At 37.9% G+C, this 14,111-nt stretch overlaps 1 protein-coding gene across 1 annotated transcript in view; it reads right to left on the bottom strand.

The window, feature by feature from the left end:
• Window positions 1–14,111, bottom strand: part of COL5A2 (collagen type V alpha 2 chain) — a 95,224-nt gene that overhangs the window by 17,904 nt on the left and 63,209 nt on the right. The window contains exons 13-31 of the mRNA XM_058840024.1: window positions 13,903–13,956; window positions 13,128–13,181; window positions 12,087–12,131; window positions 11,089–11,142; window positions 10,165–10,209; window positions 7,819–7,872; window positions 5,991–6,089; window positions 5,477–5,521; window positions 5,275–5,373; window positions 4,816–4,869; window positions 4,186–4,293; window positions 3,648–3,701; window positions 2,836–2,934; window positions 2,136–2,189; window positions 1,548–1,646; window positions 1,401–1,454; window positions 1,249–1,302; window positions 704–757; window positions 97–150 (exon numbers count right to left, since the gene is read on the bottom strand). Of these exons, the coding sequence (XP_058696007.1) occupies window positions 97–150; window positions 704–757; window positions 1,249–1,302; window positions 1,401–1,454; window positions 1,548–1,646; window positions 2,136–2,189; window positions 2,836–2,934; window positions 3,648–3,701; window positions 4,186–4,293; window positions 4,816–4,869; window positions 5,275–5,373; window positions 5,477–5,521; window positions 5,991–6,089; window positions 7,819–7,872; window positions 10,165–10,209; window positions 11,089–11,142; window positions 12,087–12,131; window positions 13,128–13,181; window positions 13,903–13,956 (1,233 nt within the window). The remainder of the gene's footprint in view (window positions 1–96; window positions 151–703; window positions 758–1,248; window positions 1,303–1,400; window positions 1,455–1,547; window positions 1,647–2,135; window positions 2,190–2,835; window positions 2,935–3,647; window positions 3,702–4,185; window positions 4,294–4,815; window positions 4,870–5,274; window positions 5,374–5,476; window positions 5,522–5,990; window positions 6,090–7,818; window positions 7,873–10,164; window positions 10,210–11,088; window positions 11,143–12,086; window positions 12,132–13,127; window positions 13,182–13,902; window positions 13,957–14,111) is intronic.

Below are 14,111 nucleotides of genomic sequence, written 5' to 3'. Positions count from 1 at the left end.
TTGAAACAGAGTGGGAAATTCAATTAGAAAGAGAAGAAAATATAAAACTACTTTATAAATTGCATTCTTTTTAATGTTATGTTACATATACATTACCTGGTCACCTGGCTTTCCTCCCTCACCTGGAGGACCTGGTGGCCCAGGCAAGCCCTGAAAAAAAGTAAATAAAATGGTCACTAACATGAAAGTTATGTAAATCCAGACTTAACTAGGACACCAAGATCATAAATGTTGCAGTACACTCAATACAAGAGCACACCCTCAGAGATCCCCAAGGGAGAGTTATATGAATATTGCACCAAAGTGTTTCCCTCTCTCTGAAATAGATGGCAACCCTTCCTTAACATTTGCAAGACATCTCAGCCCTGAAAGTAAAGTTCTCTATAAAGAGATATCGATTTAATTATTACTTCATTATCAAGACAATTATTTTGCTACATATTTGGAACTTTTTTGGAAAATCTTCAAATTAAAACTGATTAACATCAAAGGTTTTCCCAAGGGATACAGAGCTGGTAATTAAGCCTTTGCCAGTTTGGTTTAGTGCACAGCTGATATGAAAGTCATTATTTTGAACATCCCTGCTTTAGTTCTGAAACTGTGTTATATTATACATCACTTGATTGAATTTCTCCAGTTTAAGTTGATAAAGACATGGCTGCTTATTTTTCAATTTAAAAAAAATAAAAATGTATACACATACCTGAAACCCTGTAGGACCTGGAGGGCCTTGTTCTCCTCTTTCTCCTGCCAGACCCTACACAAAAGGAAGTAGTAAGTAAACAGAAGAGGAATATAGGCAGGGTCTACAATTTTTCTTTTCTCTGAATATGCATACTTTCTATTCGGTATTTATTTATTATACATTTTTCCTTATCCCAGGACAAGATGGCCTAGCTAAAAGATGTAATAAGATGTGTATAATTTCTTTAAAATTCTTCCCCTAAGGATTCTCTGGCAGCAGGGAAACACTCAGTTCCATTGAAACCAAGAAAGACGGGAAAATTAACTAAGATAATTTTTGCTCCCTGCACTATTTTTTATAATGCTTAGTAAAAGGTATTAGACTGCTAATACATATATATTTTAATACAAAGCTAGCGATTTTTCTAGGACAATTTTTTCTTTAAATGTTCTTGGAATTTTTTGCTTGGGATCAATAACTGGAATGAAGGTTGATAAGAAGAGAAGCCAAAAGAGGAGTGAGTAGATGGAGTGCCAGGCAGGGAGAGGTAAAAGATGACTTACTGGTGGGCCAACAGGACCAGAAGGGCCAACTTCACCATCTTTACCAGGGGCTCCCTACATTGAAATGACAGGGGAAGAAATCTTGCATAGTGAACACACATAACAGAAAAGCACCATTTTCCATAATCACTGCAAATAACAGCCACACTCACTCTCTGTCCTGGGACTCCTGCATTGCCTGCTTCTCCAGGTTTTCCAGGATCACCCTAAATTGCAGAAATAAAAATGATCAGGTTTAGATATTTTTTCATCCATTAAAATATACAGGAATGGTTCAAGTCAAACAGGGATATACTCACACTACTACCCTTTGGCCCAGGAAGGCCCATGCTGCCTGGCTGACCTCTGATTCCTATGGAACCTGCTGGACCTGGGCGTCCATCTTCCCCAGGACCACCCTGCAGAGATAAAGCATTTTCCACATTAAATTCTAAATCTATTTACTCATATGAACTTATTAATATGAAGACAATGTTTGTATACGTAGAGAAAATGACATTAACCTGGTTTGGGGCTTCACTTATCAGTCAAAATGCCTTTTGAGCAGATATAGCAATAGCCATACTTCTGGATTTAACCAAATGTTATGCAATTAGAAGTGAATCATGAATCATTTATTGTGTCGCTCAAGTGACAACTAGAAAAATATTTAGTTCAAACATTTAACAGTGATGAGCAGCTCTTAAGCAGGAGACACTGCTACAGAGACAAAACTAAACAAATGTTATTGGTACTAATTTTGAAGTTAGGAATGCAAAATGAACTTTCAAAAGAGAAGATGAGCCTTAACAAATAAAGAAAACTCATGTTAATAAAAGCAATTTCAATGAGGTGGGACCTTTGAATTACTGTGACATTAACTGAAAAGACTAATTTTTGTCACTTACCAAGGGGCCAAGTTTTCCTTCAGGGCCCTGAACACCTGGATTTCCCGTCAAACCCTAAAAACAGGAATAGTATTGGTGTTAGGGTTAGGTCAATAATTCTGTAACAAGAAAGAAACATAAATAAATCCCAAAGAAATGCTCAGTTACTACCACAGCACAGATTTCTCTACATCAAAGGTCTTCATACGTTACTTTAAGGCTTCATCCCTCACTATCTTTGATCTTCCTTCTTATTCTCTCTTTTCTTGCTTTACACCTTTTGAGTTTCTCACAAGCCTCACTTCTGCCATACTCTATATCACATTTTACTGCTCCCTTTATTCCTTTCTCTGATATTTCGAATTGTCCTCAAATCATTTTCCTGAAAAAAAATCTCTAGGTGGTATGTACCACTCAACTGTCTATGTTCTCAGTCACCAATTTAATCAGGGTTGGCCTTCAATCCATGTTACCTGTGGCAACTGCGCTTTACAAACACACTTTCATTTGCATCAGCTGTTCTCAATCAGGGCTATTTCTCCTTTTTCGAAGACAAAACCTGTGCTTCCCAACATCACAGGAAACAAAGACAGGTCTTTTGGCCTTTAGCCCCACTGAAACCAGTCTGCCCATGTATAACATCTGAATCCCCAAACATTCACTGCTGCCTTTCAAAAAGGAAAGGTACACAGTTTATAGGGTACTGCTGTCAGTCCCTTACCCTTGCACCTGGAAGGCCAGGCTCACCAGGACGTCCAGGATCTCCCTGACCTCCTTTAGGTCCAGAAGATCCCGCTGGACCACGCTCTCCTTGGGCTCCCTAGAAAGACACCAGTGAGCTACTAGTCAATAGCTAGAACAGTGACAGAAGGAGAAGGTTCAATAAAAACTGTATCTTCTATTAAGGACCTATTTCTGCAGATAAGTTTATAAATCATTAATGCATTTACTGTTATTGGTTTCCTAATTATTATCTTTTCTCCCCAAAATTATTACTTAAAAGTTGTCTCTTCCTTAAAGCAAGTTTATATAAGCATTTTAGAATCCCTGTATTTTTACCAAGTTAGGAACTTACAGAAGTACTAGACAAATGCCTGTGTGAGTCACTTCCCTGGAAGTGTTAGAGCAGTTAGGAAAGCCAGATAAATTCATCTTTTTTTAAGGGACAAGTCCAGAAAATCACACAAGACACAAAGAATGGGCAATTTTTCGCAGAGCCCCCTCCTACACAGCAATAGATAAAGCAATATAGCAGTAGAACAGGTCAATCCCTTATCTGTGCACATTTCAAAATGAGGGAGCATTAAGCCAGGGCCAAGCAAGCAAAGCTGAACACCGTGGGAACTTAATGTGACTTTTCCCAAAAATTTTTGTCTCAAAACATTCAGACCCCCTCTTTTGGCATTTGCAAATTGGATCTGCCTTTTAGCCCAGAAGCAGACATTTTTAATGGAAGACTTTCTTTTTCTTTGTATCTGGATATATGAAGATTTAACAAGCTACACAATAAAGATGAACACTAATTTAATTTACCTTTGGTCCAGGCAAGCCATCAGAACCTGGAAAACCACGGTTACCAGGAGCACCCTAGGAAAAGCAGTAGATATAATTATCTTAATTTCTAAATAGCTTACTACAAATAAAGGACCAGAATTATGGATTGAAGATTCAGTTCATTTCCTTACAATTTTCATACTTAGGTACTTAAGCTTGGGGAGGGTTATGGCTTAGAGTGGCAAATATATCAGTGTCTCATTCATGTGTGCTGGACAGCTCTCTCTGTGTGAACAGCCTCATTGAAAGCAAATATGACCAGTTGTACAGGTGTAAGAAAAAGTCTGCAGAGGGGCTTGTGCTATCTCCATCCTTTCTCCCGCCATACTATCCTGGGCACTGAAACTCCACATAAAAGTATCCAGTGTAAAAAAATAACACACAGTAGTAACTACTGCTAGGAAAGCAAGGTTTAACTACATCCAGTCAAGCTGTAAGAACATCCAAGGGTAGGTCAAAAGGTTTTTCAGCTTAGCAGTGCATCTCTTAAGTCATACTTTTCCTCTAGATTTCTTACCCTCTCTCCAACAGGACCTGGTGGACCTACTGACCCTGGATCACCTCGAGGACCTCTTTTCCCTTCTTCACCTATGGGGCCAATGGGACCCTGGGGACCTTGTGGGCCCTAGTGAGAATAAAATGGTATTTTAATAAGCATTGTTAAGCTCACAATTTTTCAGGCTTATTGAAACAGACTGTCTTCTGGACACTATAAACATTTTTTCCAAATAAAGGAGAAAAAAATAGTTAGGTTTTGGATCAGTTAAAAATCACAGCTTTTCAGCATCTGCTTTTCTCTTTTACAATGTTCATAAGCTAATGAACTGTAATTCTGCAGTTGGGCTATACACTGCTTCTTATAATCACTCACAATAGTTTGTATTTGGTTAAGCTGAAAAGGAGTCAAAATTCAGTGAGACTCTAATAGAAATTTTCAAAGGACAAGACAGTGGTAAAGAAAACATTACTTCACTTCTACATTTTTGTTATTACAGTTACTACATGATTATTTAATTGGTGAGAAAGAAAAGCTGAAGATTGGTTGATAAACCAACTCAAAACCTGCAGAGTCAGTTTTGCCCCAAAAGTTACATGGCTATAAGCCTCTGTGTTTCCTCTTCATCTTAAAAAGCATATAGAGACTTACAGGTTCACCTTTGGGTCCTGCTTCTCCCTTGAAACCTGGGACACCAGGGTCTCCCTGAAAAAAAACACATGAATATCACCAGTAAAGTTAAAAGTCTGCATAAACCATTTCATCTTTTTGTACTATGCCATGAAACAAACATTTCCTACTTTAGCCACTAATTGTAGGCAGTATAATATGATGCTTATAATGGTTTGTGTTTACCCTTATTATGCTTATTATTATGCTATCAATACAAAAACTTAAAGAAATCTCTTTTCCCAGGTTTACATTACAAACTTCTATTTCAAAGAAGTAGTGGCATTTTGGTATGCTGATTCACAGGATCTAGTCTTAGCACTCTCCTTGGCATGCTACTGGTGTATTTAAAGGAAGCCCATTGCTAATCCCTGCCTCAGTCCCATGGAGTGACACATGTGCCAGACCCTACATTTCCCAAAGGGACAAAGACCCCGTTACCGGCTGGCCTCGAATCCCGGGGGGGCCGGTGCTGCCCTGTGGTCCTGGGGAGCCAGGGGGGCCTGTTAATCCAGGGGGGCCTCCAGTGCCTGGAGAGCCCTACAAATACAAACAGCAAGCACAGTAAGCAAACACAGTCAAAACAAGGATATAAAAGAAATTCACTTACACAGTTTCTTCAAGAAGAAATATGATTACTTACAGTAGGGCCCTTTGCACCAGGGGAGCCATCTGTCCCTTCAGCACCCTAAAGATAAGGTATCAATCATTAAAAATCATTTTAATGAGATGGGCATCAATCACAAAAGCAGAAGATAGTTATTTTATCCACTTTAAAAAAACAGAAAATTAAGGCTATTAAATAAATGCAGCAACATATGCAAATGGTAAAATGGGCAATAAAGCAGGCAAATTAATGAGATTTTAATATTGAAGCTCTTATGTATAAACTTAAGTTTTAAAGTACTTTTATGATTGAGACTGTATCAAGCTGTGTAACTTTCAGTTTTGCAACTTGAAATAAAATAACAAATAGTTATAATCAATACAATTAGCAACAAAAAAAAAAAAAAAAAAAACCAAGGAATGAGACCTCTTTTCCTTGGGAGAAAAGGTAATTTGAATAAAACACAGTTCCAGTTCGGGCACTAAAAACCCCCATAAACAGGTGAGCATGCACAAGCTGAGCACTGAGGAACTCAATTCAATGTACTTACAGGAAGACCTTGTGACCCAGCTGGGCCTTGAGGACCTGTTTCACCTCTTTGTCCTTGAGGACCTTCAGGACCTCGAGGACCTGTTGGACCTGCTTCACCCTAGGATTCCACATGAGAAAACAACTGGAGATTAGTTTGGTCTAAAAAGAAATGCTATAAAGTAACTCAGGATGAATACTGAGCTTATAACAGAAAAACAATTCATGTTTGAAACAGTTTATTATCCTTAAAATACAATTTTGCTTACTTAATTTTGCTTCTGTTACTTCTAGGTGAATGAGAATATTAAAAGTATAGTTAGATTTTTTCCTCAACACAAGGAAACTCTGCAGAAAAACTGAACTATCCAGGAGTCCAAATAAGATCAAGAACAGACCTGTCTCTCTAAAATCCTACTATGTGCCTGTAATTTTACAAGGTTTTTTTCCTAACCTTCATTAACAGCAAGGCTTAAGATTTAGATGGTAAAACATCTGGGCTTGGTTGATTTGGGGTTTTTTTTGCACAGCACAGATGAGCTCACTGTTACAGAGCTATATTAAATATCAAATCCCTGTAAGATTAGACTGGACGATAAATTCCTCACAGCATCTTCTTTGAATTTTAATTTTATATAGGAAATACGCCTTTTGGAACAGATGGCTGTTAATATCACATCTTCATTGTATAATCTGCTGAGCTTTTATGAGTTCAAAGCAACTATTCCAATTTTACATGATCTGATAATCAAACTTGAAAGTAGCATCTCCTTTTCAAAAGCTCTAAATGATTCATCATGTGACAGCTTTTTTAAACATTAGCTTAGGAAAAACCATGCTGAGCCATACTAAAACATTTTACATGCACTTCCAGGGCTACCATTTTACTGTACACTCCTCTACACTCTCACAGTCTAGACTGTGCTTTTTCCAAGAAAGGTTGGAGCAGATGATCCTAGAGGTCCCCTTCCAGCCTGCTATTCTATAACTCTGTGATTAAGTTGATACTGTTATTAAGACTTGTTTCCAAACAGTGTCATGAATGTTGCCAGCTTCACAACAACACAAAACATCTGCTGATCTTGGCGACCTGACCAATTGAGAGTTTCTTCTTGTATAACATTTTCTTATCATATTTTAGGAGTGTAAAGGGACAAAGAGGAGCAGCAGGAAGCAGTGCATGAAAAATAACTATAAGGAAGCTATATATTGTCCTATCTCTGAAGACACTGGCTCAAGGCTAAGAAGCAAAAATTAAAAATAAAATAAAAATAAAATAAAATAAAAAAAGAGCACTTTCTTGAAAAAGCAAGAGAGGGAAGTGCCACAAAGACAGTGCTGCAGCAAATGAAAGTTTTTCATTTCACAGCCCAGTCACTCAAAGCAGTAAAATGTAGTAACTGTAATTTCCTCTACTGTGATGAACCACACATCTCTGTACAGGTTTATGTCCCTTACCAGATTGGATCATTTCAAAAAGTGTTCTTGGCCAAAACTAGAAGGTCCTGCCTCCATACTGTCTTCGACTTGACCTCACAAGCTCACTTGTAGCAATGTATCTTGCTATTCTTTCAATATTCTTGACAAGATTCCTGAAGCACAGCATGGCAGTCAGCTTATAATCACCCTTTGACATGAGCAAAGGGGAAAGCAAAGTATCTTAACAGTGGTGAATTGCAATTGCTTCAATTGGCTTTGGGTTTTATCTTCTGCCTGAAGGTCTTGACTGATTTCACAGCCGCTCCTGGAGATCTGTACTCACGTCAGTGTGAGCTCTGTGTAGTTTAGTACACATTTTTAGTTGTGTGTTGTTAGACATTTTTAAAAGACACTTTCATTTTATTTCTTACCTTCATACCAGGAATACCAGGAAAACCTGGAGATCCAGTTATGCCAAGTGGGCCCTATAAAAGACAGACACACAAAGCTGTAATTCAGCTGTTTAGATCACACAAATTAGTATCTCATCACTCAGTAAATGTGGGTCTAGAATTACATGTATTTTTTAGCCATAAAACATTTTTTATAACAAAACTAAAATAACTATAAATATCAGTTTTTTAAGCAGTACATATACACTTTATGGAATTGTGGTGTAGGTCTTCACTAATGTGTTTTCTGGCTTCAGCAAAGCTACAGCTCTTGATTCAGCTACCAGTGCCTGAATTGCAATGTACACAATTCGCAATGAACAATTATGGGAATTAAGATTCCTAAATTCAGAGGGGAATTAATTTTCAATTTGTAAAACATAGATCTTGTATCAAAATTTTAGGGCTAGAGAGACAAAGATATTTCCATTTCCATAATGTCTCTTGTCCTGAGCAAGACATTCAAGAGAATTTTCCACTGTACTCTAAAGTCTTGGGATTGCGGCACGCAGTGGTTATTAATACTCACTGCAACACTGTTCCCAGATAATTCCTCTTTATCTTTTCCTCATTTTCTGTCTTTTTGTAAAATATGATTCATGCTGAGAAAAAATGTTTGATGTAATAAACTCTCCTGACAAACTTAATCAAAACAATCTGTCCCACCAAGCATTAATTACAGACAACTTTTCTGCTGTGACCTTACACTGGATTTCTACAGAACTGATGCAACAGCTCACCAAACACATTTTTGAAAACCTATGTCCCAGTTTACTGGATCACAGATAACGTCTGCCAAATCTCTCTCTTGTTGCAGGAAGACTTCCAGGATTAGGTTGTACCACTGCACTGACCCAATTACCAACACATTTCATTAACGCTTTTTCCAGTGGGAAACATGTGAATTAAGGACGAGTATCTCCCTTGTGATACTTCATGGGATTTTCCAAACAACTTATCATGTCCAGTGAAGCTGACCTTGCATTTTATGCCCAAGAAAAATTACAAGTTTAATGTAAAACCTCATAGCTTGCCACCCAGCTTCTTTTAACTTTATAATTTGTTTTAAATACTGAAAAAAGATATTTTTTGTTTGAAAGTTTCTTCTAACAACTTACCTTTCATTCATGTTATTCTAAATAATTTAGTTTTGTAGCTTTTAGGCACTTACATTCATTTTTTGAGCTTCTATTACTGTTAATTATTTCTTAATGAAGTGTTTAATAAAACAGTCTGTTTATTAAGATGATACAGGTAAATTAATTTTTCTCAGAACCTTGTCTCAAGTAAATAAACAGTATGCACAGAATTAAATTCTAACTGCAGGCAGGCATGGTTGAGGCTTTTGAGGGGTTTTTTGGTGCAGTGCTTTTGGTTGTTGGGTTTTGTGCTTTGTTTTTGTTTTCTTCTAAGCTGACCATCACAAAATTATAAAGGCTGACTACATTAGTGGGTAGGAGCTGTTACCCATATCCTACAAGTGACACTTTCAAAAAAAGCAAACCTAAATACCACATTTTTGAAGTGGAAATTGGCCTTGCACGAATAGTACAAAACCATCACCAGTTTCCACATGCAAAAGCAACAAAAAATTAACTGTATGTGTGGGAATAATCCGTGACTCATGTGAATTCACACAAATGCATTTTGCAAACGCAGTGTGAGATGGGACTGTAAGATCATAACCAACATCCTGTGCTACTCTGACACTCTGAGTGTAAACAGCCATGTCTTCCTCTGCAGCCCTGCTGCCATGGTGGGAGAACTTCAGCAGCTGTGCAAGCCAGGCTCTCTCAGCTTGGCAGACATTCAGACACAGACATCTGTCCTTCAGTTCAAAAAGTCACTGTTCTTAATTAAAAGGCCCTTTTACACATTTGGTAATGGAATAATTGCAGGGACCAAGTTGTGCTATTAGTGAGTGCCTTTTTTCTTGCTGACAACAAGCCTCATTTGCCATCTTTGCATGTGAAGGAGGCTAGCATGCAATGAACTGCTTTAGATTGCAGTGCATGCACTTGAGACACTTCCTTCCCTGCCATATGAACTCCATAAGAGCAGCAGAGCATCACCTCCCCAGGAGATGCTATGGCTGACTCCTGCAAATTAAAACCTTTAGATGAAGTAAACTACAGAGGACAATTTTGCAGAGGACAGCACTAAAACTAAAATTGATAGAAATAGGAATCATTCCCAGATAATTAATTCCAGATGCATTTAAATTATATCAGCAACTGCCAGCTTTTTTTTTTTTTTTCTGGGAGTGAGAAAAGGCAAGTGGAAATATAGAGTGGGAAAGTGGGTGATTGAAAACCAATCACTTACCATTGGGCCTGGCTTCCCAGGCATACCATGCTGGCCACGTCCACCCTAGACACAAAAATAGAAAATACAGAGTATTTGTGAGAATTCTACCTTTTTTTTTTTAATTATTTGTTGTCCGCATTTGTGATAAAACTATATTTACTGAAGTGATTGAAGAAATGCTGGATTGCACATTCCTCCAAACATTGTCATAGAAAACTTCTGGAAGAAATTATGCTCCCATTTGAGTTAATGGATTTCTGTATTTTCAGAAAGGACAATATTTTGAGAATGTCATTGTAGGGGGCACATGACACAAATGGATCATATAAAACTCAAGGGGAGAAATGCCAGAAAAACAATATTTGACACTGGATGTAAAAGCAGCAGGATAAAAGTTCTAACTCAAATATAACCTCACATCAAGGATAATCCCCCTTTTTGCTGAATATCAAAATATTTTTAAGAAGATAGCCTTATCATCTGGAATTAAATGTTTAGATTTCATCTAAATTGAAATCCAAATTGAAAGACTTCATCTAAACATTTATTTTAAACCTTTTTCCAGAAAAAATTGAAACGTATTATTTCCTGTTCAGTAATTTTTGCTGAAAAGAACCTCTCACAAGAAATCTCACAGAAACAGAGAAGACATTTTTATATCCCAGAAAATCATGCAGTGATGGTATTTGGACTCATGAGCAGCTCTGCTATGAGAATCTACCATATAGTTACCACTCTCATTTTAAAACTGTTTTTAAATTCTCAAATTTATAGTAAAGATCTCACGCAACAAAACTGCTCAGCCCCAACCTTTTCTAAGGCATAGCAGAACTCACAACACAAGTGACAAGCGAGTCACATGAACAAACACTTTCAGGCTCAGGGATTTAAATTTAAGTGAACAAGAGCAGTAGTACAAGAGAGAAGGAATATTCTGCTTACAGGGGCACCTTGTGGTCCAATTCGTCCTCTTTCTCCTGGCATCCCCCTAGGTCCCTTGAAGAAAGAACAAAAAGTGCATTATTTAGGAGGTCATCACATTAGAGTACTAAAAAGGGTTGGTTTTTTTCACTCCTGCAGGAATAACTAATCTTGTCCTATAGCAGAAAAGAAGTAGCAACTCATAAAAATCCCTACAGCCTCATAGGCTTGCCCAGTAGAAATTTAATACACTGTGATTTCTGTTTTTCCATTCCAACAGTATTTCCAGTGTTAAACACATTAGAATAAATTCTGTATTTACTCACCAGTGACAATAATGCAACTTCTTTCACTAAATCTCATTCCAAATTAGATTCCGCTTCAGGGATACTACATTGTACACACAACATAGTGCTTCACAGAGAGATGCCATTATCTGATATTAGAAAGAGGCTTTACTTCCAGAAGCACTGCTGAGAGTCAATTTTTGTCATGTAACACTACTCAGGCATATTCAGTTGTCCAAAACTACACATGAATGAAAATTATTCTAAAAAAATTTCTCCATTTCACTTCCAGGTCATGCATACTTATCCTCACTGTAACCTCCAAAATCCTCTGTCTATGGTTTTCTTAGCTAGTTTATCTCTGATCTAAATTACTCCAGTTCTACCTCAGAGCCAGTTTTTCTCATGTTGAATTCACTCCATATGAGGCATCAACATGTAAAAAAGAAAAAGCTATCCCCCCACACTTACATGAGTTGGGAAACCATCACCACACCTACAGCCAAATCTCTGCTGAGCCTTCTGATTTAACATTATTACCTATGTGTGTGAATGCAGGGGAAGAACAGCTTACAGTGGACCAAATTCACTGTCAGAGTAATAAAAAACGAAGCCATCATGAAGGGAAAGTTCAGCTCCATGAGCTCAAATACAGATATCAAACTCCTGAAATTCCCACTAGCAATAGTATTTACAATCAGTTCTGCAATACCCAATGCATGTGACACTCACTAGAGGACCTGTTGGACCCATGGCTCCAGTTGGTCCAGACTCTCCCTAGAAAAGGAAATGAAATGACAGAATTAGAGAAATGGGTGAAAAGAAAATTGAGTCCCATTTTACCCCATCCTCTGTGCTTATGTTGGACCTCAGGGGCAGATTTGCACAGGTACTTGTGTGCATCACACATGGCACTGTTCCCCACACTGATAGAAACATCACGTTTATGGGTTCTCAGTGTTTGTGTTCTCTGCCAAGACTGCTGCTGTTGTTGCCTCCACAGAAAGTGGTAGGCAACCTTGAGAAAGAAATCTTTTCTTACACAAACTGTCTTTTAAGTACTAATCTCACATTTAAATTTAGATTTTGGAAAATTCACTTCATTTACTATGTTTTTAATCTAAAGGAATAGTTCTCTCCCACATTCAATTATCACTTATGCCAGGCCAAAAATATTTCAGCATCAGCAGTTACGAAAGTGGAAAATCCTGAAATAAGCGTACTATGCTCTTTTAAAACATCTTTTAACACCTATCTTGAAAGAACTCACTCCAGATGACTATCCTGTGTTACCACTGCTTTGATCTGAAGTGGTAAGAGTGGTGCAATGCCAATGGGGATCAAAAATTCTAAGAGCCTAAACTAATAAAATAGCCAGTTTGCTTAAAATATATCCCCCTCTCCTCTCCAATGCCTGTTTCTTTTAAGCCAATCTATCATAATTTGAAAGAGAAGAGTCAGGTTTTAGTTATGCACTGCTTTATTTGATTATATTAAAAAATGTTCAACTTGGTCACATAGAGCTAACAAGAACCATGAATGTCCAAGTGCAAAATGTGCATGGGCCCTTTGTTAACAGACTCTGCTGTCTTCAGTACGTGTGTCACAAATGGAGCACTCAGCTCACCCAGTGACCCCTTACTACGGAATTCTATCCCCCATATAAAGGTCAGAGAGGGTACAAAGCTGTGTTCAAAAGATCTCCTGCCCTACAGGATTTTGGTATTACACAAAACATGCTTAATCATTTAGCTGCTTGGGCCATAAAAATACCTTTGCTCCAGCTGCTCCAATTTCACCTTTTGGACCGTCAAGTCCTTTCAATCCCTGTAAGTTATGAAAATACAAAGGAATTGTATTCATATATGTACACACAGAGAGCACTCCTACTATTATTGTAAAGTAACTTGATATTAAAGTACTAAGAATGGATCTAAGGTGGTAAGAGTAAGAAAAGAAAAAGAAAAAAAACCAAAAAAAAACAGATGGAATGAAGTTTTAAACATTTCCTAAATGGAAACCATTTGTACAAGGTACATTTCCTTGGATTTGGTTTCCTTTTTCAAACAAGAAAGTTTTTTAAAAAAATCCTGAAACAACAAGGAGGAGGCACTGAGCCATAGGAAACCAATTTATTCCTCCCTGAAGTAAAATTCTGGCCAGAAAACTTGGTAATTTGTAATCACTCCATGTTGCAAACATATCCACCTCTCAAGTTCCCCACCCTAATGCAAGACTTGCCAACAAAGTGAGAGAACTGTCAGGTTTGCGCCTCCTGAAGCTTGGCAGGGCTCATGCAAGCTCCTTCCAGATTCCCAGAACATTTGAAAATAGAGTGAAGAAAATACTGGAGCATGTAATACAGAGGTCAGCTTAAAGGGGAATAGCACTGATTTTCTGCAAGGCCCTCTTTCTCTCAATGCCAGTAATTCTGCTACAGCTGCCTTGTCTGTAATGTAGGCAAATTCTGCGGATACAAAAAAAAAATCTTCATTCTGAAACTGCCAGGAAATATCATCTCTATCAGAGGGAAAACCGTGTCTCTTACCCGGTGACCCTTGAGACCTGGCAGACCAGGAGCACCGGGAAAGCCTCGAGGGCCCTAGGAAGGAAGAGAAAAAAACAAATACAATCCTGATTCTGCAGATAAAGCCAGCAATAATGGTACTAACAGGAATGAGGGCAGCAGCAATACTAATATTTTTAACACTCCTTCACCTTCATCATAGTGAGGAACAGCATTTGAGCAGCTCACAG

This window comes from Poecile atricapillus, chromosome 5, assembly GCF_030490865.1.
Source record: "Poecile atricapillus isolate bPoeAtr1 chromosome 5, bPoeAtr1.hap1, whole genome shotgun sequence".
NCBI lineage: Eukaryota > Metazoa > Chordata > Aves > Passeriformes > Paridae > Poecile > Poecile atricapillus.
Note: the sequence above shows the minus strand (reverse complement) of the source record. Positions and strands in the feature narration are given on the sequence as shown.